We start from the raw sequence: 25,239 nt of genomic DNA, 5'->3' as shown, positions 1-25,239 counted from the left end.
GACTGACGGGTAACTTGAACAAATAAAGCCGTTTTTTACGAACCCTCGTTACTATGCCACTCTCACTACTATGCCACTTTTGCTCAGTCCCAGGTAGGTGGCATAGTAGTGAGATTTGACTGTATCTAAAATGTCCATGCTTTGAGATGTAAGAATTCTTTGTATACTTTGAAATATTTAGCTCATTACCACCTAAATTCACTAAGAGAAAGAGCAAATGCATTTCCAAACAGACCAAAATGATCTACAAAAATGCCTCACAAACAGTTCCTCCACATAGAAATTATCTCACAAACAGTTTCTCCGCCTAGAAATTCTCTCATTCACAAACAGTTCCTCTGCCTCCATCTCACTACACCACTTTCAGAGCAAATTTTCAAGTGTAGATTTACACAGTTCTCAAATTAAAAAAAAAAAAATCCAAAGCGCATGCACACTAATACACCAAACCAATTATGCAAGTACCTGCAGTGCTGTGCTTCAGAAAAAATTCTCCATACCCTTCTGAACTATTATTTTTTAAATCTGGCTGTAAGAAAGTCTCGCTATTCTAAAATAATATGACTGTATGAATGGCAATATTTAGCAATGAAATATGGATACAAACTGAAAAACACATGTGCCTGAAATGCATACGTTTCTGCATGAGCACAATGAGATTGAGAAAGAGGAGGATGCATAGTGTTTCACTGTTTAAATACACAGTTGCTAACTAATTGGCATGCTTATGTACATTATTTCAAAATAACAGAATACATGCACACAACAGCATCCAACTCTCCCCTCACCCCTTCTGTAACATGCACTTCATAACACCATGAAATTTTTAGAACACTGTTCTCAAACATAATTGGTATCACACCAACTCACCATATCCAAAGCATCGTTGGCTTCCTAATGAAACACAAACCACAAAATGGGTGATTCCTCCATAGACATTTCAAAAATTGACCAAAAAAAAAAACCAACACACAAACATGACTCCTAAAGCAATCACCAGTTCAAATGCTGACATGCATGTAAGAGTAATATCCCCTGACTTGCTGCTTCAATAGCCACCCTGTCGGTTCAATAGCAGTCTATCAGCAGCGCAGCAGCAGTAACTGGCCTTACCTCCATTTTTGGCTTTTGCAACATGACTGGTCTTCACAAATGGTAATGCCACATATATTCCAAACTCAGTCACAAATCTGCAGTATATGTATGGCTAATGCATGCAGGTCATCCACAGAAACTTCATCACTTGCCTGATTCATCTCAAGGCCCTTGTCTGGCAAGTGACCTTATTTCCCCCAATGTAACAACCAAAAAACATCCTTCATATAATAAACCCATTTTTCTGTACAAAAAAAACCAGTTGACTTTAAAAATGCTGAAATCTTCAAAGTATTACACTTTAAAATAGGGTTCATTCATAGTAACCAACCCAACCTTGTGTTTTGCTTTTCTCTCTCATTCACTCTCACACACACCCACCAACAAAACATTTGATATTGCCTAAGAGAGAAGTGTTGTCTAGACCTTCTTAACATACAAAATTAAGCAAATTACATGTCTGTATTCTACATCTGAGCAGTTAAATCATATCTTGCTTAGGGATTCCACAAAGCTGCCAAGGATGTTTCCCACCCCCTTCAATCAAACCTCCTGGAGCTTGTGGATAGTACAGTCCTGCAAGATGTCACTCACTCACATAGTCCTGCAAGATGTCACAGTCATTCACACAGTCCTGCAAGATGTCATTCACTCACATTAGCCTAAGCTTGTTGTGCCTGTCTTCTTTAGATGAGACCACAAAAATTCCCCGTGAAACGTGGTAGAATAGGGTCTTAATATGTTCATAATATTGTCATAAATCAGACAATAACAACTATTTCCATATTCATTTAACATGAATTTAACAAGCTTTGCTCGTGTACATTAGGGAAAAAAGTCATATTACCACCATAAAAAGTCCTATTTTGCATACCTAGTCAATCTTACTTTCTTAACTTTGCTTGGACACAGTGGGTTGAAGATGAAACAAAAAGGTACAGGTATCCATTATTTCAGGACAAAAGCAGATCGCTGATGTTTCAGACAGAATAAAAAAATGTCCTGCAAAATGCACAGCATCTCTGGGCAGCTGTAACTGGAAGAGCAGGGGGAAGCAAACAAAACAGCACCTTGATCCGACTTCACTCCTCAGTATATCATCATCACACAGGCTTGAGACTAAAAACTCTTTGTCCTTCTTCCTAGGCAATGCCGATGCAAGTTGTATAACTCCACATTCCGTGACAATAACACGAGAAAAGGCAATGCAAGTTCTACAACTCCACATCACTTGGTGATACCCTGGAGGACAGTGATGCAAGTTCTAAGACTTCTCATTACCTGGTGATATCCTCTGCAGATCAGTATTCCAGAATCCAGTCACAACCAAACTGAAATGCCACCAAGCAGTAATGGTGGGCCAGAAAGTAACTGAAGAGGTAAGTAGATGAAGAAGAATGAAGGACAAAATGCATGCATGACATCACATCTGTTTCTGCTCACATCACATCTGGTCTCTGAACAGATTCTCTCTCTGCTTCTCCAAGTATATGGTCTCAACCTTCCAGACCCTCCATTAGTCTCCATCATATTGTCAGTCTTAAAAGGTTGCAGCAAGTGACCTTTCTGTACCTGGTTAGAACCTGGGCTGCACTCAGTGACCTTTCTGTGCTTCTTTTGCAGCAAGGATGAGTGGCACAAGACTGGCGAGGGGCTTTGCTAGTCTCAAGAATGGATGCTGCAAAGAATTAAAAAAAGCTCTGACACCATTATAAAACAGAAACATGCACCTAAAATAGGTTATTTTCACTGTTGTTAGGTAAAGACTTTGTGAGGTATTGCTGTAATATATATCAAAGAATATTTCTTTAGTTAACTGCTTTAAGCTCACTAGGTTTGCGAAAAAAAACCCATCCCCTATCTAGATTTTTTTAATGATCACCTCATAGATATTGATCTGTATAGGCTATTAGTCTTCATTTCCTTCTGCTCTCCCTCTCAAGCAAACAGCAAACTTTGATGTTGTGTACAGTTACCTACACACAAGCTATGTCCCCTATACCCTGACTTTCCTGTGGCACAAAACAAGATGACTAATTATCAACGAGACGACCAAATATAAATGAGCAGCGACTGTCCACCTTGAGAAGTTCTGATGCACTTGCTCGTTTCTCCACATCCACCTCAAGGCACTTATCCAGAAAGTCCTGGAAGACAGGTGATAATTTGTGCTTCTCTTTGATCTCCGGTTTCCCATTAGTTGCAATTAGGTACAGGGCCTGTAAAAAAGCAGTGCAGCACTTTGCAGATACATGCTGAAAGGTGTCAAAGTACTGTCATAATGGATATATAGGCATGTCCTCAACCATTACATCAAGTTTTATGTGACACATCCCATTAGTATTCTATATCTGCTCATAGTTTTCTCAGAGATAAACTATATTTTTAAACAATTCTTTATATAATTTTCTGCACTATGATACTAAGCTCTGAGAAAAATTGCAAGTGCATGGCACTCGCTAAAAAAAAGAGCCAGAAAGAATATGTGCACATGGAACAGTGTAATTTCTTCTCTTCCAACAGTAATGTCCATTTCATGAGTCAAGTACTGTCTGAAAGCTAGAAAGTTTGTGACTATCAGAATATAATATTTGTTTCTCTACAAATATATGGTTTAGGACAAGAGATAATTGTTGCTGGAAGCCATATTAGAATGCAATGCAAAAGAGGTGACCATTTAGCTCACCCTTAGAGGATTTTCGTTTAGATATGGTGGCTCGCCTTCAATCATTTCAATACACATCACACCCAAGCTCCAGATGTCAACAGTCGGGCCATACTGCTTTCTGTAATCATATGATAAATGTCTCAGTGTCACAGCATACACTGTACACACAGTTCCAAGAACAAAGGGCACATCATCATTCTAAACCTATTTCTGCTGTAACCAGACATGGACTTTTCCTCACCCTTAGAGTATGATGAATAACGATCAGACATTCATGGGAAGAACTGCATTTCAAAAGTCAAATCAATTTTCTATAGTTTACAAACAAATCAGCTTTGTCATGTTTGCATTTTAAAAATGTTTAATGATAGAAAATTTATCACTACAAACATATTTTTAAAGAATAAGCTATAAATTTGTCATTATTAAAAAAAAAAAACTAACCCAGTGTTTGAATACTACCCTTATTAATTTGGCTTGTCTAGAATAAAAGTAATGCACCTGTAAGGAGGTAAGGCGAAAGGTATGTGCAACTTGCACTCACCTGGTTACTACTTCAGGTGCCATCCAGTAAGGTGTGCCTACCATTGTGGATCGCTTGGACTGCTCTGGAGACAGCTGGGCACAGAACCCGAAGTCAGCTGTAACAACCAGAAATAGACATGTTTACAGAGGTACAGGAACTTTAGAAGCCTTCTAGTTCAAAACACAGTTTTTCTGTACTACTGAATGCCATTCATTTGAAAGGCAATGGAATAAACAATAGAAAGATAGGCATGAAAATAAAATTGAAGAGGAGATGGGCAGGAAGGAGGTAAATGAAATTCCAATAGATATGTCTTAGACGTGCATTCTGGCCTTACTGTTTTCTTGACTCACTTAGTTTAACACTGCCATCCATGCCCAGCAGGATATTGTCACTCTTAATGTCTCTGTGAATAACTTGGTTTTCATGCAAGAACTCCAGGGCCTGCAAACACTTGAGTACACAACACAGTCACACAATAAGAACATGTAAGGTCATATTTAGAAATACACCGTTCACTAAACATCACTACATTTCTCTGCTGTATACATGTTTACCAAATGATATCCAGTGGCAATAGATTTCAAATTATATATTTTTAAAAAAGTAACGGAACAGTTTGTCAAAAACTGCACAAACACTGGTCTTGTCAACATGAGAAAAGCATAAAAAGTTAACCCTGAGGATTCGAGTTAATTGTACGTGCAAGTAAACCATTTTACTACTTAAGTGTAAGAGTTAACCCTAAGAAATTTTAAACTGTACTTGCCCATGAATCCCTTTTACTTTAAAGAGTTACAGAAATTGCATATAACATTAAGATTTCATTAAGTATATTGTGTATACACAATGTTATTTCCTTTTCTTCTCCACCCACAAATACCATAGTAAGGTGGCATAAAATGGCAAAATGGACAACTGATTGTCTTCGGCTCTCTTAAGACATGCAGCGAGGAAGACAAGCCAAAACCAGAAAAAACATTTCAGTGTTCCTATACCTCTCTGCACACGGCTGCTATTTGTCCTTCATCCATACAAGTCTCTGTCACCACATCTGTCAGGGAGCCACCAGCTAAAAACTCCATCACTACCTGTCAGTAATAATTACTTTAGATCTAATTACCTGTACATGAGACACAATATAGGCAAAGGATACTAAATTATCTGTACACAAGAGACATAATACAGGCATAGGATATTACCTTGCACAAGACAATTCAAGCATAAGACATTAAATTATGCACAAGAGACAACACAGGGATAGGATATTAAATTACATGTACAAAAGAGACAATATAGACAAAGAATAAATAAAGACATATAACACTCAATTACCTGTACACAAGAGACACAATACAGGCATATGATACTAGCTGAAAAGCTAAAGCAAAACCTGCTAAATAAGTAAAATTGTCAGGTGTGACTTGAATACAGGAAGGCATAGGATGCTAAATTACTTGTACACAAGAGACAGAATAAAGGCATAGGATACTAAATTACCAGTTACAGCCAGCATGAATGTGCTTGTTTGGTACAGCCTATATGAATGCACATATCTGTTACAGCACGCATGGGCAATGGTTATCATGCATACACTAATTGTACATAAACATTTACTGCAAGTTTCTCACAGGCAGACCTTGTGAAACCTTATCAACAGCTCACAGGCAGACCTTGTGAAACATTATCAATAGCTCACACAATTCCTCGCCACAAGGTAACTGTCAAGGTAATTTACAATATTGGTTCTGGTTTTCCCGCTATGACCAGGATCTCATTGATGATAAGCTCCTTTTTGGGTTGCTGAGACAGGTTCATGGTCTTGATGGCCACCTCTCGGCCAGTCGCAACCTCAATAGCGATGAAGACTGTTCCTGATGCTCTGTTAACAGCACAAAACGGGATAAGAAAAGGACTAAGCCTTGCATCTTTTGCCTCTTCTCAATAAAATTTGATCAACCATAGTTTATTGGGACATGCATTTTGCTGACATCACAAAAATTATTTGACAGCTTGCAAACTCTAATGGTCAAAGCGAACAAATAAATGATCGACATCTTGCAAGCTCTATCGGTCAACAGCCAACAAATAAATGCAGCACTGCTCTGGATGTTTCAGTTGACTGAACAGTCAGAATGAAGGAACAAAATTATGAAAAGAAAGAAGGAACAGCCACATTGTGACTAACCCCTGTCCAATTTTCTCCATCTTGGTGTATTTTTCTGTTTGGATCACCTATAGACACAATAGTGCGCAGTTTTTCCATGATTTCTTCATCTGTCATCTTCTCTTCTTTGGCTTTTCAGTCTTATTGTCTGGGCCGCCTTCTCCACTCTTGTCTTCCTGGTCAATAGGCTTGGTATACTGTCTCAACAGTATAGTGACAAATAGGCTTCATTTCTCTACCCTGCTACATCACAGATCACAGGCTTGGTAATCTGATCAACAGGTGACATCAGGCAGCAGAAAATCATTTTATCAATCAATGACACCCACAACACTACTTTTCTTAATTTCCTTTTGTGAAAAAACTGGTTTTCAAACTAATCTTAGGTCCTGATGTGTACATACAGACAAAGGAAAACAAAAACAGAAGTTGATGTCTAGAGCTAGAAGGTAAGGTCTACTGAAGTGCTTGTTACTACAACTACCAAAGATATAACACAACTCTTCTGCAGCCTGCTTCCTGAAAAGCTACAAAATGTCAAAGCTGATAGTGATCTTGTCTCATCACTGCCTTGTCTGGTTGTATAGTCTCTAGCTTGCTATATTCCCTACTCACGATGGACTTTGTTTTATCGGGCCTGGCTGCTATTGGTGGAGGTGGCGGCTCTTCTTCATCCTCCTCTTCTCCTGATGCTGCTACTGCCTTCTGCTCTTGGTTGTTCTAGTTGATAACAAAGCACTTCTGATTACAGTCACTGCCCATCTAATAAGACAATATTATTATTAGACAAGGAATGGTATTTAGGTGAAAATCTTTTGCAGCCAGACACTCAAATTTTTTTCAAAACAAAAGGCATAAAGATGACATTTAAACAATGCCTATCAATGGAAGATCAAAATGAAAAACCTTGCAAATCTATTTTCTGACTAAACTCTACTATTCAATTAGCTCTGTAAAAGCTCATTCACATGCATTACCTGGTTAAGAATGACTGTTGGTGACACTTTATCAGAGATATTAGATTTGGAGGAATTGCCACCTGCAAGAAAGCAGCACATCCACACATATTTAAATGAAAATTTCAGACTAGAATTCATGAAGCAAGGTGTTCTGCGACTCAATTCATGTTGATGTTTTTAGAATCACTCTATTTACATAGTGTCAGGAAATAAACATTATAGGACAAAAAATGGACTTTAATTATACAACATCTTTACACAAGAACTGATAAAATAAAATTCAAGAAACCACAGAAAACTTACAGTAAGTCTAAGAGGAGGGAAGATAGGGTACACACTTGATGGCTTGAGATTCAGCATGTACTTGGACTCGCGTCGCTCCTTGGAAGATTGTATCATAATAATTCAGCACATCCAACACAGCCTGAGGGTTCTGCTTTTGTTCTGACTTGGAGATGTTGGCAGACTGCAGCAGTTTTGCCCATGATTCTGGCATACCCTGTTGAAAAAACAGAAGCAAAAACAGTATTGTATGATCTGTGTGCTTCCTACTCCATAACAGTAACCACAGAATGAGATTTAATTGTAGAATGATATACATCACTCTTGAAGCTGCATGTTACATGTTATTTTTTCACAACTGAATATATGTACATAAAAAAATAAGAGAGACTATATATCACTCTTGAAATGGCATGTTATTTCATAACTAAACAGAGACACACAAAATGAATCAAAAAATAAGAAAGAAACACTATACAAAAACTATGAGTGAAGCTGTTTACATCCAGCATCAAGTCCAGACAAACAAAAAGAACTGCATGCCAACACCTCCAATCAAAGTTGTGCCCCATCATATAATCAACCCTTAAAGACTATATTTATCCACTCCCCCTTTCTGTAAAAATAAGAAAACAAAAAGCACACATTCATCTGCTGTTGTGCATGATAAAGAAAGTCAGTCAGAATCGATAGCTGAAACCATTCATACATTTTTAATTTCATCAATTTGGAACAAATTACCCATCAGCCACAGCCATTCAAACTCTTTGACCTCCTTTAAATTTAAACTCAAGACTTACTTTTTGCAAAATCAATAATTTTGCCCTGCCGTGTCAAGATGTGTCTTGTGCACATGACAGCAAGATAAAGGAGAGTGACAGTTTATGCACAATTAGGTCTGCACTTTTGGTTTCTCCTGCATGCAAACTGCTAAATGTTTCTTTTTTTTGTGTGTTTTGAAAAAGCACTATACAGAAACTGTTATTATTTCTATGACACATAAACTATTTCTCTGGATAGCTGTGTAGCATCTCTCTGTTTCCATTTTAGCTTTATATAATTAATGGAACTGCGCAAAATAAATGTACTGCATTGTTATTATTCTGGGCCAAAAACCGGGTCCGCTGGTGAGGTGTTGTTGCGGCCCTGTGGTCCTCAAAGAAGAAATAAGGAATAAACTATCGCTATTATTATTAGCTGTGATATTCTTCTGTGTTTCCAATTTACCATTGTGAAAAAGAATGAGCATGTTTGATGAAATTGCACAAAATAAATGTATTGTTGTTGTTATTATTAGGTGCAGATATCTACCCCAAGGTGTGAAAAGAAACCATCCCAAGTTCAAGTAAAGAACCCTGTATCTCATAACACAAATCTGTGCTGGCAATAAAAAAAAAAAACCCAGAAAAGTATTAACTTAGCCTTTAAAAGCCTTCACTGTATGAAAATCCATAATCAATAGAAAATAATGAGAATACAACTGACCATGAAGCTGGTACACAAAATAAAGTCAAACATTTTATCATAACTCTTTCCTGCTTAAAACTAGGTATTTTTCTCTCTGTCATTTCTTAAAGGGATTCTAAAGGCAAAATAAAACTGCTTAGAATCGCATAAAGAGTAGGATCCAGTTGAATCTCGTCTATTTATATGTGTGTTCATGTGAAAAACGTTGAAGGTTTTCAGTAGATGTTGTTTTACTAAGAGAAATTACACAGGACTCTTTTTTTGCCTCCATGAAGTCTCGTTCTCCATCACGTGCCCTATGACATGTGGTTTCCATAGGAGAACCATGCCTCGAGAATGTTTGCTGCACCCGATTGCCGCACGAAAAAATGGGAAAAGATTCAAAATTTTCTTTTGATCAGTTTCCAAAAGACAGAGCCTTACAAGCCTTACAAACAAAGTGCGTCATACGAATAAAAAGACGACGTCAAATCATCGCAATGATACAGATACAGACACTTCCTGTCAGAGACTGACGTCACAAGAAAACTCTGACATCACAAGGAGGCTCCTCTGCTTGATCATCTCGGGAAGCTATCGTGGTTATTCAGCGGAAGGACACATGGGTTGATTTCACTGGATTTTTTTCAATTATTATAAACATCGGCAACCAAAATAGTGCTAATAAGTGGTAATTAAGTGAGAAACAAATCATTTATTTCTCCTGTTTTGCTCTAGTGCTCTGTAATTGTAACTAAATATATTTTTGAAACGTTTGACCATCGCCACAGCCTTATCACAAGCCTTTAAAATCCCTTTAAGAAATAAAATCCATAAGACTTTTATGACCACTCAGTTCATATTAGCCATGCTCCACTTGAGCAACTTACTGTGAACTCGCCAGTGTGAGGATCAAATCCAACATGGACTGTATGCTCGAAGTTGGAGGGAGGTGAAATGACTGGTTTGTCATTTGGCACTTTAACCTGCTTACCACCTGAAAAACACATCATCACAACTGTCATCCATAGACAGCAATCACAACTGTCATTCCGAGATAGCATTTATGCACCATGGTCTTTGTTAACACTACCAGCAATGGCTCTTTTCCTGCAAGCAGCACTGAGAAAGAAGACACCATAGTTACAAACTTTATTTATGTAACGTGCCAGAACATGATTTGATAATAACTATATGTTAACATAAGATTTGAATGACCTTGCAGCAAAATAAATATGAACAGTTTCACATGCACCTTTGTATGAATAATATGAAAAAGCAGCATCAACTTTTTCTTCTAACAATCTTATCTTTCTTATAAAGGCCACTTTCACAAGGCAATAAAGTTCTATTGTATTAAATCTAGTACAATGCATGAGCTAGAAAATCCTTGCACATAGAACAGGTTGGCTGGTTGATTTTGTTTTTACTGGGCTAGCCAAATCTCTCACACAATTTTAATTTATTGTCCATAACTGCCATTTATAAATAGCATTACATAAAAAAGCCAAGGAATTCCCCTCCCCACTTCCACCACTTCCAAAGAGTTGAATTTCTAGTGTTGAGATAGCAAGAACAAGAAGCTAAGTCCTTGCCTACACACTCAACCTAGACTACAGAAGATAAATCATCCCTCACACAAAGAATGTATGCTTTTTCCTAAGTTTTTCTCTTACGCCCACACACACAGAAAGATTACTAACCTTTAGGGGTTTTTGACTTCTTTCTCTCATCTGGTTCTCTTGGAAGTGGTTTATATTCTTGAGACAATGAAGTCTCTCTGCAAGAACATAAAAAATCATCTTGATCAGACTTCACACTGGTCATTTGGGATATTTCTCCAGAAGATTAATCAACTTTGAATGCAAACTTTTTCTGGATGTTTTAATGCATGTATCTGTTATCACATTCTCTGCAAATTTTATTTTGAGCCATAAAATGTTTGTGCTGCTCAAAATGTTCTCTAGTTTTCTCTTTTGAACAGACTCTCACACAAAATGCATGAACACTCAAATAGTTATATTGTCCATACCTGAACATACAAAATATATATATAAAAACTCACCAAAAATATTCAGAATTGTTGCTCATATGTCATTCATTTATAATTTATACATTTTCTAACTTCATTTCCAAATCCTGAAGATTTAAAGACCATATAAATGAACTATATTTTAAAAAATATAGTTAATGAATTTTTGTCCATGGAAACTAAGGCTTTGACAGAACTAGTAGCCATTGCCGCAGGCTGGAACCATTGCAAAAGAGAACAGTGTAACATCAGATCAATATTTTCTTCTTTTCCCTCAAAAACCATGATTTCTCTGCAGGTCAAATGTGACACACGTTTTTATGGCTTGACTGGTTATCTTCAAATCCAGTAATCTGGATTCAGGTTTATGGCTTAGTACCAAACTTTCCCTGAACAATATGTGGACTGGCACACTAAAATGGGGGCTTATTAACACTGTAACAACCTTTCTTGGCAATATGTGCACTGGCACACTAAAGTGGGGCAGACATTGGTAAGTATCCAGGATGCTGCAAGAGAAACACCCCAAACACTGCTTTAGTGTAATTAAGATACACATTAAAACATTTCTGGACTATATATCTGATTACACTCAAGTTCAAGGTTTTTACATGAACTTTACTTTTGATGTCAACATACTTTTAAATAAACATTGTTGGCTTATTCCTGTAAAATTTCCTTTGATTTCTATTCTACATATGAATAAACAATTTTAGATGATAGCAACCAGATGTGCATTTTGATTTGCCATCACTTGGTGCCCAAAACTTTTTAAGTGCCATTAAGAAAGGCCTGAGTCAATGATAAAATCTAAGATTTCTTTTGAAGTTACTTTAACAATAAAAGCCAAGAAGAACCAATCATTTAAATAATTATTATTAATTTTTTTTCTATAAAAATGACTGATTAAACCTTTTGCTACAAATATGACTATTAATAGCTTTAAAGGAATGAGATTGTCTAGTGTTGTGCCTAAACAACCCCACCATGCTATATGGTTGTCTCTAAAACATAAGCATGCTACATGGGTGGCATGATTTTACAAGCTGTAACAACAAAGACAAACATGATTTTTTAAGATATGTTGTACATCTTAAAACAACGACGATTGACATTAAGCTCATTCACTTAAGCATTTTTTCAAAACTATACAGTATTTAAGCCTTTCATTATCTCATGGTAACATTTTCTGAAACAAAGCAAGCCAAATGATTGGAAAATAATGTTGAGGACTGATGTGAAAATAGGTCAGAAGGTATCTGTAGAAGGCCAAACCATCTGGCTGAAGTCCATGGATAAACCCATTGATCTGAACCTAACAGACCATGACTGGCTCTTATGACAGCTGGCTAGACACTACCTCGCTGCTAGTAAGGCAATGTTACCTTACAGCTGGCTAGACACTATCTCCCTGCTAGTAAGGCAATGTTACCTTACAGCTGGCTAGACACTATCTCCCCGCTAGTAAGGCAATGTTACCTTACAGCTGGCTTGGCACTATCTCCCCACTAGTAAGGCAATGTTACCTTACAGCTGGCTAGACACTATCTCCTCACTAGTAAGGCAATGTTACCTTACAGCTGGCTAGACACTATCTCCCTGCTAGTAAGGCAATGTTACCTTACAGCTGGCTAGGCACCATCTCATTGCTGGTCATGCAATGCTACATGTTTCTCAAAATATGTTATCCTTTAGTGATAATGCACAACACATTCATTCTCAGGTACCACAATGTAGGCAGCAAATGTATTATCTTGCTTGCTGTGTATCTGTTAAATTAAATATACTAAATTTATATCATATTGTACAATATATACACCATTAAAATGCAAGTCTACATATCTTAACATTTGTGCTCATAAGTTGTTTTTCTTAGCAGTCAAATTTATTAAGGTAAGATTCGGGGTTTTTTTTCAAAATCACAAATAATTTCGCTCAGAAAATCATCTAAGAGAGCAAAATGAGTTGTGGAGGACAGAGCATTCATCTTGAAGGTATAGTTTAGTCTACATTCAAACTTGCTTGAACTATTGTTTAATGCATGTACCTTATATAAATATCAAGCATTTCTGTCAAGAATTTGCAAAGATACAGGAAAAAAGCGTCAAGTGTTTGTTTCTGTAAAAGGGTCTAACTCTATTTGCCTTGCAGTGGAAGTATTGATATTTTGACCCATAGTCATGTTAAAGATCCAAAATCTGAACAAAAATCCAAAAATGTGATGAGCAAATCCATACTGAAACTGGAAGAAAAACTACCAGTTGCTAGAACCCATTCTTTTAAAATGTCTACTTAGCATAAAGTCTTGAAGCCCTAACAGCCAACATGCAAACTCTTTATAAACTGAAAAAATTCTTGAACAAAACAAAATTCCAACAGCTTGCTTTCTTAGGTCTTGCACTAATTACTTGTTTGCTTGAACACTTCAATAACTAGGTGGCATCCTGTATTAAACAATGTCATAGTTGAAAAACTGCTTTGTGAAGTAACAAAAGTTTTTATCATTAAGCAGCATCGCAAAGCAAGCAATAAAGCCTGGAGGTATCCACGTGTAAAATATTAAGCAACAATAAAGCAACACAAAAAAGGAAAACCCTTCATGGTAGCTACATTAATATGATTCTACAATTTGGTCAGAAAGTCAATATTTTCCTGTTTGCATGGTGGGCCATAAAATAGCTGTGCACCCACTATTATCTCTGCTGTTAAGTCATCACTAGTGGACAGATGGGAAGACAATGTGAAAAACCTTGCTAAATGTTATCGACAAAGGTAATATGCAATTTAATGATGTGATGCAAACACTACAAAATTATATCATGTAGGTTTGAAATAGATAATGGAGATAAATAGCAAGAAAATAATTAAGATCTAATAAGGTGATAAACATGGAGGGTAAGAATCTGTATTTCTCTCTAAGCATTATGTATTGATACTGCTTTATGCATATAGAAATTGCTAGCAAAGGCAGTGCTGATAAGGAGTAAATGATTACTGCAAAGCAAGTAAGGCAGATGAACTTTGTTATAACCTGGGTGAAGTGCCAGGGTAAAATCTTGGGTTGCCATGATTAACATTGCTGTTCTTATCTTGTCCTGTGACCTTCAACCTGGAAGAATAAAAATTAGCACACACACAAATTGAGGTGTCAGCTGGGAAAGGATTTATGCTGCTTTTAGGTTTTTTTTGTTGTTGCATTCCAGATGTAATGCAAGAATAAGAACCAGTATTTGATTTTTTGAGAGGGCAGATGAGGAGATGGGGCCATGAGAGCTACCCATGTATATAAACTTTTAAAAAACAGAAAATTCTTTACAAACCCAGTCTAACCCACACTGCAATATTTTGGTTATTTTTTTCGTATCAAAGAATGTGGTGACTGTAGGCTAACTGCTCTCATCAGCCAAAACAATGTCTGACAATTCTAAAACTTGTCTTTAGCATACATGAGGTAAGCCTACTGCCACTTAATTACAAGCCCTCTATTAGATCACTTCTCTAAGTGCAGTCTAGCCAGCCTATTGCAGATGTAATCCTCTTCCTATTCTCTGATTTAAAGTGCAATTATTTATCTATTAAACAAGTACCTCTGTGATATATTGATTGGTTTTAACTAACCCTTGAGTAATTTTTTTTTTTTTTGCTAAAAGAATCTCTATGCTTGTGAAAGTTTTGTCAAAGTCTATTATATGAACACTATGGCACATTCCTTTAATTTTCTTCATGTTTTTACCATGGACAGACCACTAACCCTAAAACATGATAAAATGAAAAGATTACTAATTCTATCAGCATCTAAGCTGAATGCTGGATTAATTCAAAAAGATCAATATAAGAAATAAATGATTCGTGAGAAAAGTATTCATTTAAAATATCACAATCTTAAATGCCTATTTGTTAAGCTTGGGATTTAATTAACACAAATATGATCAAAATGATTTAATCAAAAGTTTGGTCTACATTTTAGCACACTCAAGTTGACTGCCAGCAAAAGCTATCAAGTGGAATTTGTCAGAAGTGTTTAAATAAAGTCTAAAGGAAAGAATAGCAACTAAGGAACATAGTTCTTATGGCCTGAAAGGTAAATTTTGATTTACATCTCACTTTCATCCCATCGAACTGCTCAGCACAGTGCCACAACAGATCCACAGACTTACTTTTCTGTTTTTGTGTCGAACATACAGTACAGACACACATACAGAGATTAGTACACAAACACTTTACACAGTGCACACACACACACACAAACTCTTCTGCTTCTCCTTCAAATAGACATATCTCTGTGCATGTTCTCTTTATCATCTGCTCACAAGTCCCTAAAGGCCTAAGGGAGGATAAGCTATCATCCCTTTCTTCAAGCTTTCAATGTACAGTATTCGTTAAGACACAGAAGCATTGCACTCTAATATTTTATCTGCACTTTCTTCTATATTTAGCCTCTCTTAGCTCAAAGGCCACATATATGATTCCAAAATCTGATCCACTTGCTCCAGAAAAAACATTTATGGGTATTTTCAATCTGTGCACGAAAGACAAATCCCTAGGCTGTATTTCACTCTACAATTACATATTTCACTATGCAACTATGTCAACCCACAAGAACCTGTGCATCCTAAAAAATAAATCATTAAACTGTACACGATATTTCACTCCACAACTATATTTATCAGGCAAGAACCATGGCACACACAAAAAATACTAAACAGTAAGCATCTTTCACACTACATGCATCTACCATCTATTTTTCTAATTTTATCTTCCCTTCTAGAACTCTGTCTTTATCTGACTCCACTCACTGAATACATTTCCTACCTCAGGAGAATCTATAAAGTAGTGGTGGATTAAAACATGCACAACAGTCATATGACCTTTTCAAAGTATGATTAAATGGTGCAAGTCATAAAGACAGCATATCTGTCACTCATGGTCAGAAGTCACCTTACATTTAAAGTACAGCCAGCATCCAACAACTTTAAATGTCATCTACTATTGATGATATTAAACACAACATCTCACATTTACCTAAAGTTCAATGGCACGATTATTCCTGGTAAGAAACAGAATCAGAAAGCTGTTAAATTTTTACATCCCAAATGCAATCATTTTGATACACCAATCATTTTCCATGTTCAGATTATTTAAACATTTGCACAATGCACAAGATATAGTGTCTCTTTGTCACAGATTGCAAAAATTGAGTCACTTGCTTTCTGGACTGTAAGTTTCAACTTACAGAGGTGAAGAGATGTATCTAGATTTCTGCAACACTAGCTTAGACAATGCCAACTAGAATGAAAGATTCTTGAGGTACTGTGAATTCTTTGTTCTAGTTTTTCTAATGGGCCAGAATCTTGATGACAGAGTGATTCCTACCAAGTTGATGTCAGTCAATACATGTGCTTCAACTATGGTGGCATCATAACGGTGGGGGGAGGGGGGGAGAGTTTCATGCGGAGCCAGCACCTAAGGCTATATCACAAGGCAGTCAGCCCTGTAAACAGATGCCACGTGCAGAGAAAGAACAGCATGCCTGAGATGAGAGCGGAACATGGCATCAATACCAGAGAAAGACTCATTAACATTATAATTCACATTTAATATTTTGAATACTATAATAATAATGGAATTTATAAAGCCCATTTTCTCATGTGGACACCAGCTCAATGTTTTGCGCAAAGAATCAAAGACAAGAATCAAACCAAACAGTCAACCATACAGAAACATAAGCATCAGCAAACTGATAACACCAAGAATGAAGAATTGAGAAGTGGCCTGAACTGCATTCTTGATTATGCAAGACATTTCTTTAAAGAGAAAAGTTTTAAGGTCAGATTTGAAGGCTTCAGAATTAGGCACAGTCAAAGAAATCACAAACAATGAGTTTAGAGAAGGAAAAGGATGTCTAATCATTTTTACTGTGAGTGAAAACAGTACCCCTAGGGGATCATTAGATACTGTGTTGTGTCTGTTTCTTGATAATAACTACTTATAAGTCCTCCCCTGCCCATGTATGTTAACATTGGTAATATGACTGCAAAAGAAAAAAATCTGTCACCTATGATGCTTTAATCCTCCAGAGCTAACATGGTTAGCTTGAGAATAATAATGGTCATGTACCACTGATGGCTAACACATGACACAACTGTATAGCATCAAGAAAAAAAAAATCTTGATCTTGTACCACTTAACACAAGGAAACAAAACTGGATGTTACACTTTTGCAGAATAAAGAAAGTGGAGAACCAAAGAATACTTTCACTGCACAGTGACAATTGAGATATTCCAGGGTTTCCCATTCATAAAATCCAAGAAATTTTCATACCCTAAGTTTTAAGGTTCCACCCTTTCAAGAAAAAATATTGGAGATCTTTGAATAGCAAAAAGAAAAAAAAAGTGCACACTAATGTTATGACTATTATTCCTGATGTCATGTTTTTATGCATGATAAAGTATGTCATTGACATCTGGGTAACAAAAAATGTTTCATGTGCGGTTTATTACAAATATTTTTATGCTGAGATCACTAACAAAACTCTTTCAAGTTTTCTAAATCATACTGCCAAACCACATTTTAAAAGGATTTTATAAAATTTTCTTTATGTGATGATTTAAAATTCAGAAAACACTTTATTAAATATGACAGCAAGGCAGGACATATGGAGAATCTAAATGTTACCAAGTTAATAGATAACCCAAGGCTCCAGACTTACCTGGTGCTCTCATGTCTCACAGGTGGAGCTGGTGGCTTTTCCCCCTCCTCAAGTAGCTGAGACATGTCTAGTGATCTACCGGAGAACTTGTCTCCCTGGAAGGTTGCAGCCAACAGTAAAGACTACTGCTCTGGTGAGTGACTATCCTCAAAGACGTTCTTCTGCTGAAATGGGGAGGGTTGTGTTTATTGATGTACTATCTCAACTGCTAATGCCAGCCAGAAAATAAGTTTACTCAACCTTGTGTGCAATATTTTATAAAATCTTGCATTAAAATTTAAATAGCAATAGGCACTGTATGAATAAAAAAAAAACCCACTATGTTTCGTGCCGTGATCCAATAAATGCATTCCAAAGAAAATTGTACAGCTAAATTAAAAAAAACAATATCATGTCCAACTTATAGGCTGGGCATGCTAATATCTATACCTCTGTGTAAAAACCAGAACAGACTGTTGGCAGTTTACAACAATTTGAAAGCTGGCAACAAAGATGTATTAGTAACATGGCCAATTGTAAAAACACCTCTTCCACAACAAACATAAATAACTCACTAATGATTATTAACATCCCAAACAGCCCTTTGATAATATATAAATAGAATGACAAATATTTCTTAGACTGGTTAAAGCTGATGCCTCCTCTGTTCCCTCCTATAGATTTCTCAAAGTGCTTCAGAACTAGTTCTAGTTATATTATTACTGTCCCTCACAACTATGACTTACATTTTATAAACTGTTAATATATGACACAGTTTGATAATGAGGATAAGATGAAACTTCCTAGTTTCAAAAACTATAAACATGTTGGAACTGGTTCACACTTACCAATGTAAAGGTAGGCCATATGCTTAATTTGATACCTTGTTAATCATTAGACACAAAATTGAGATTTTAAGTTTGAAAAACCCTTAAGTAGTGATCAATAACAAGAACTTAATAATTTCATTAAACAATGTGTTGTGTAGCAGATAGTGCAAGTTAAAAAAATCCTACAGTGGTAAAAGGTGATAGAATCATATATAATTAATAGCTAGGAAACCTTACAGACTAATTATATTGCTGAATGTGGTGCTGTCTCAAAAATAGAATGAAATAAATCATAGTGTGATTTAGGGTGAATCCTGCTCAAAACCAACAAGTTCACACAAGCCAGTAGGAATATCATGTATTTACCCTTTAACTTGGAACAAATCTTAAATATGTGGTGTAGCAAGACAAATGTTCCAACCAAGAATCTCGTTCCAAGCGAGGTATGCATCTTGTTGTTAGGACAGAACCGAACTCTCAGCGAGAGCCAATGGTCTGTGCATACAACAAAATTTCATTTAACAGTTGAGAAACACAGGAAACTTTAAGTTCAAATTATTACAGCTTGCAAAGAGATGTGGACAGTGCACTATTTTCCTTTGATATCACTGTGCGAGTTGGTGTTTGATCATCTGCTAAAGAGTTACTACAAGTAACTACAAGTCAAATTTAAATAAAAATAGCATGAAAAAGCTAAACACATACAACTCATGATTTATTTTTGGTTTTGAAAAAAAATACCAAGAAAATGTCTGCTAAATCATTCAGCAACACTAGAAGACCCAGCGTCTGCATTCCTCACTTGGAATAAGATTCTCGGTTGGTGCATTTGTCTCGCTACATGGGCAGAAGCGGATAGACCATTTTTATGCCATTTTTGACACAAACATGAATACTTAATATTTTATAAACTTATTATGTCATATACTTTAATTTTTTTTTTTGTACTAACTATATGGTCGGTTGACCGCAGAAATACTGGGCACAGGAAATAAGACTTTAGGAAAACTAAAAATGAAATGATAAAGTCATCCGACAAGTCTAGGATAGTGATGGCCTATGGAATAACGGTCCCTCTGTAGACTCTACCATGTAGTAAGACTATTTTAACTTTAAATGCTTTGAAATCAAATGCCTAGAAACAGAACTGCGGTATAAGAATGTCCGCTACGGACCGAGTTATCAACTTCAAAGCATGCTGCCTAAAAACGAGATCATGTAAATAAAATACCTACCCGACCTGTCCAAGTCAGAGACCGGTCATACAGTTTCCCGTTTCACAATTGAGATAGTTTTTGCACTTGCAACAACCAATTCTTATTAAAAGGCAAAAATATGAAATATGAATTAAAAACTTTTTTTTCAATTGGAGCTTTTGACAGGACTAAGAGAAACGCATGATGACTCATTATTGACTGGCTGAATAGGAGCGTCTAGCACTCCGGCAGCAGACAAGTTGCCTTTTTTAAACTTGGCACGAAAACCGGCATCACACTGCCGGTGCAGTACACGTCTAACTCGTTAATGCCAAATATGTGAGTGTTGGCATTCAAATTTACTCAAAACTCTGTCAAACACCCATACACATACTTACGCAGAAGTTAAAGGTATGACGTTTGTTTTGAGTGGAGATGCAGCTTCAGGAAGTCAATATCCAAGATGGCCACTGGTGTGATCTCGCGAGAACGAGAGAGATCGGTGCTCTCGATTGTCTGCTAGGACAGCTGCTGTAATATAGTTGTCATAATATTTATATACAATAGCTTGTATATAATACCTGTTATAAATATATGTTAGTGCTATAACAGCTTATATATATATAGTAGCTGCTACATGTTTAACAATTTATATTTAGTAGCTGCTAGAATAGCTGCTATAACAGCTAATATAAAAGATATAACAATTTACATATAATAGCTGTTACAAAGGCTGATACAGATCAAGCGGCTTTAGCGGTACGTGGGGGCCTGGGCCAGTGTCATTTGCGATAAAAATTTAGCAACTGACTCCACTTTTCGGCACATTCAACAATTTGTAGCAAATGACAATTATATATAGCATCTTTTTTTTCTGTCACTCTCGCACCAGACCCCGACTTTGCGGCACCAACACACGAAGCCGCTTTCTTACCTCGAGGTGCGGACGCCAATTAACTTGCAATTAACTTAATCTAAGGAGTCGTCTTCACGGAAGGTGCGACCCATACACAATCTTTTCCACACACACAAAAAAAAGCGTTAAAGCAGAAGACAATTGTCAAAACTTAGTGACGAATAGCAGTCGTCTGAATTTGGAAAAAAGTGGGAGATCGAGTGTTCGGAACGAGTCCACTGCCTCGCATTAAAAAAGGGTTCGTGTGGCTGGTGCACAGATGCTAATTACTTTTAGTCTTTTACGAATAATTCTTAGAAACTCATCGACAAAGAAATCTTAAGCCGTGACACTCGATCGTAGTGTACATCTTGAAGTCTGAATTCTTGGCGGTCCTGATCTGATGTCTTATATAGTTGTTTTGTTTTGTTTTTTAAAGGCGATCCTGGATAACCGAATGCACAGTTAATTGAAGACCAGATAATCGAGATTCCACTGTATATAAAATTAACTTAAGGCAATCTCATTCCATGCCTCTATCCCAAAAATGATGAGGTGAGTCAAGCGCTTATATATGTGTGAGCACATCACGTAAACAGTTTGTATCTCTACACTTTTATTTACACAATCATTGTACATACATGCAAGATAATAACAGCTTTATAATTTGATAGGAAAAGTGTTTACACCCATAAAACTCACTCCAAAAGTAAACCATATAATATATATGCTGTTCTCTGTTTATACTAGTGAAGTCAGGAAGGAAATTCTCAAATTGTTTCCTATCATTAAGTTTGCAGACGATATGGCATTGGTTGCTAGGCTAAGGATGAGGAGTCACTGGCAAGCTATTTCCTCCAGGTTCAGAAATTACACTCATGGTTTGAAGAAAACTTCCTGGTGCTCAATGTCTCCAAAACTAAGGAAGTGGTCCTTGATAGAAGAAAATATCAACCTGTCCACACCCCCATAATTATTGATAATGAGGTAATAGAACAGGTGCAAAGTTTTAGGTACCTCGGCACAGTGCTAGACAACAAACTGTCCTTTCAGGAAAACACCAGCGTTGTTTCCAGGAAAGCAAATCAGCGCCTGTTCCTGCTGAGGCAATTGGGAATTTTGGTGTCAGTAGCCCTATCCTCGAGTTAGTATATCGCAGCCTCATCGAGAGCATCATAACATTTAATATATCGATGTGGTTTGGCGTTCTCTCTGTCAAAGATAAAGCTTGTTTGACGAGGGTGGTCAAGAGTGCCAGTAAGATCATTGGTTCTCCACAAAGACCTTTAGGTGAACTAATCATCAGGGCTGTGAGGTTAAAAGCGGTCAGCATCATCACAGACCCTTCTCACCTACTACATCGCCATTTTCAACTGCTACCCTCCGGCCATAGATGGAAGCAAGTGGTCACCAAGAAGAGTGCCTTTGCCAAGTCATTTTTACCGACCTCAATAGCACTCTTAAACAGATCTCCCATATGTACCTAGTCTGAATGTGTGTGTGTGTGTAAGAGAGTAAGAGGAAGTGCATCTGACAATTGTGTCATGAAATTTATTATGTATATTTTTTGCAGTTGACTGTGGGAGCTCCCAGCAACAAAGAAAACTTTCTATCTCTGTTGTAACCAGACATAGACAATAAAGATGTATTGTATTGTCCATGGTGCCCCACGTAAAACTAGCCCGCTTCCAATCTTCAAATTTTAGCTTTATTACATACTTATATCTTTTTTTTAACTAAAACAGAAGCAGAAGTGCAAAATGAAACACAGAAGGGGTGGGAGAGAATTGAAACTATACATGTTTACTGCAAATGAGACAAGGACAAAAAAAAAAATCAAAATTTCAAGACAAAATTTCTTAAGCTGGCAAATCTGAACACCACATAAAAATGCCATATAACATATGTAAGTAATGCATGCTCATTGATACATAATAGAAACCAGAATCTACTGCTTCTTGAAAAAGGCAGTCATTTTTGGCTGGTCCAGATATCTGTCAGCAGATCATCATACAAAGGTACCAATTCATATCTTGAGTTATTATTGAACAGTAACATAGGTTACCTGGTTACAAGGCTATTGATTTCGTCCAAATGCTGTACCTTAGCATGGAAGCTGTTCAGGGAAATGCTGGTAAAAGTCACTTTATTGGAGGGACGCTGCAAGTTACAGAGCTTTTTCTTGCTGTATTCAGCCAGTTACATGAATGTGATCTCATTTCTTTTCTAGAACTTTTTTAAGATCACTTTCTTGCACTTTAGTCCCATGCTGGTTTCCTGTGAATTTGCTTCCGCGACGAGTTTTTAAGCAATTTTGCTAAGTACGATCAATTAAGAGTGCAGGCAAACCAAGACCAAAGTAGTATGCATGACAGATAAAGTCATCAAAGGTTTATTTAGTCCCGGACTTTGAGAATCATTGATAGCTTTAACTGCATCATGTCAAACTCGTCAGTTGCATCTTTCTTCTTCCTTTTCACATCAGTTGCAATGACATTCTAAGCTTTTGCATCTGAGCTGACACTGCTTGCTTGAAACTATTCCATATTAAATTGTCTTTTTATGTGCTGTTGACAGTTTCTCCAGCAGACAGAACACCCTTCCGCAACAGACCCCACTTTTCTTTACATTCATGCACACTGCTCCAGGAAACTGGGTAAACAACCTGGCCTATGATATGTCACATCCCCGCATAAAATTCATTATAATAGAACTTTTTCACTGCGGACTTCTATTTCATTAGATTAAAAAATTATTTATATCGAGATTGTACTTGTATCTGGATTTGTGATGGTCATCTAGCAGCATCTGAGTAATAGGCATGCCTATAAATGGTGCCTGTCCATCGGCCAGCTTACAGGCCAAAATGCCCACACTGTAAATGTCAAATTTCGTATTGCATTCAGCCAGATTCTTTTGTTAAAGAATTTCCAGACTGAACTACTACAGGCAATCAACAGCATGTTGGGAGTAGTCACAGATTGCAGGTGTTAATTGTCCCCCTTGTTGTGGAGGCAAGTGAGACACACCTGTCGACTAGCTGTTATTAAAACATGGCTAGCCTTCATGCCCCTGTGCATGACATGTCTGCTATGCAAGTATTTCAGAGCATGCAGTACATCCCGCAAGATATATGTAACCGTTAGCTCTGGCAGTCCTGCTGTGAAAAAAGGTATGCAGCAAGCAATCACAGCAAAAACCAGAGTCCATAACAGGCATGACTATCCACAGTTCATGGTGATGAAGCTACACTAATGTGGGAGAATAGTCTCAGCTTGTAACTGCTTGGTTAATACAACTTTTTTCTGTACATAAGAGAACTAATCTAGATCAATCCGTTTAACAGCCACCTGCAGTCCTGTTGGCAAGTGCTGAGTTAGATGCACTGTGAATTGTATATTTGTGACCTTTGACTATCACAGTATATAGCTGATAGGAACAGGCAACACTGTCAAACTGCATGATGACCAAGTGTGATGATGATGACTCAATGATGTTAAGAGTGACCTTCGTCTTATTTTCTGACAATAGTGAGGAGGTGATGTCGTAAGGCTGACTTGCTGGTGGATCACCAGACAGTTGAGATTAGGAACAAGCACAATGCTTTGTTACTGATTTGTCTAAATACCTTTCGTCTGTCTTTAGCCTCTTGTCACTCTCAAATCTATATGAACTTTACCTGCTCCTAGTTTTAAGAAAGACATAAAGTACAGTAGTCAGTCAGATTTGTCTGAGCGACCTGGCGACATATTTCACTGTCAAGATTTAGAGTTTAGATCTGTAATTGTTATCGAAGAAGACATAAAAAAAGAAACAAAACAGATCAAGCATGTTTAGGATAAAGCTTTGCAGGTCACACAACCTGTAGACAAGTTTTCTGCCTTGAGTCGTCAAGAAGTTTTGCCACGTCATTGTATGTTTCATCTTGCTGCTGACATGCACAAACAGGAAACTGGATTGAGATGTGTGATAGGAAGGACTGTTAGTCAACGGATCAACTGAAGATGAAGAAGAAAAACAAAATTCACAATCAAGAAACATGGTCCAACACAGTACTAGGATTATGACAGGTCAAAAAATGAAGTAATGAAAGGCTAGTCCCTCCCATCCAGTAAGGAAAAGGGACATCACTCTCTGTATACTACTAGAATTGCCACAAGATATACATATATTACCATTTCCACCAAATACCATTTTCCACAGCTTAATTAAACTTTTTTTGTTTGTTTTATAATGTGCATTTTTACCAGTTTGCACCATTTATGAATACAAGTATAGACACACACCTAATGACCAGGAAAATTATGCAAAAGCATAAATATTCACACATCTGTGGTAATAGATGTTCACATTTAAAGTAGTAACGATGATAAGAAATTGAGCATTTCACCAAGAACAAAAAAACCTGCTAAATAATAAATTAAAGAAGCAAGTAAAAAACAACAGGGTCATAA

General features: G+C 36.9%; 1 protein-coding gene and 1 long non-coding RNA gene across 3 annotated transcripts; one reads left to right on the top strand and one right to left on the bottom strand.

Annotated features, from left to right (window-relative positions):
• On the bottom strand, positions 1-20,388 carry LOC112554790 (serine/threonine-protein kinase PAK 2-like). Its single transcript, XM_025222823.1, is given in 19 exon segments — positions 1-2,773; positions 3,177-3,314; positions 3,782-3,881; positions 4,308-4,404; positions 4,643-4,742; positions 5,288-5,380; positions 5,989-6,047; positions 6,050-6,171; positions 6,478-6,509; positions 6,511-6,578; positions 6,581-6,653; positions 7,072-7,176; positions 7,434-7,495; positions 7,754-7,805; positions 7,807-7,914; positions 10,034-10,140; positions 10,847-10,923; positions 17,886-18,051; positions 20,286-20,388. Coding segments are annotated over 18 exon segments (1,542 nt in total). The 5' UTR covers positions 17,951-18,051; positions 20,286-20,388; the 3' UTR covers positions 1-2,689.
• On the top strand, positions 20,315-25,102 carry LOC112554791. 2 transcript variants are annotated; one of them, XR_003097319.1, is made up of 4 exons: positions 20,315-20,423; positions 20,783-20,887; positions 21,225-21,340; positions 22,359-25,102. It is a non-coding gene; the product is annotated as an uncharacterized LOC112554791 (long non-coding RNA). The 2 variants fall into 2 exon arrangements; XR_003097318.1 differs by having other exon boundaries at positions 21,579-25,102.
• The last annotated feature ends 137 nt before the right edge of the window (positions 25,103-25,239 follow it).

Source organism: Pomacea canaliculata, linkage group LG14 (assembly GCF_003073045.1).
Source record: "Pomacea canaliculata isolate SZHN2017 linkage group LG14, ASM307304v1, whole genome shotgun sequence".
Lineage (NCBI taxonomy): Eukaryota > Metazoa > Mollusca > Gastropoda > Architaenioglossa > Ampullariidae > Pomacea > Pomacea canaliculata.
This window is presented reverse-complemented; position numbering and strand designations above follow the sequence as displayed.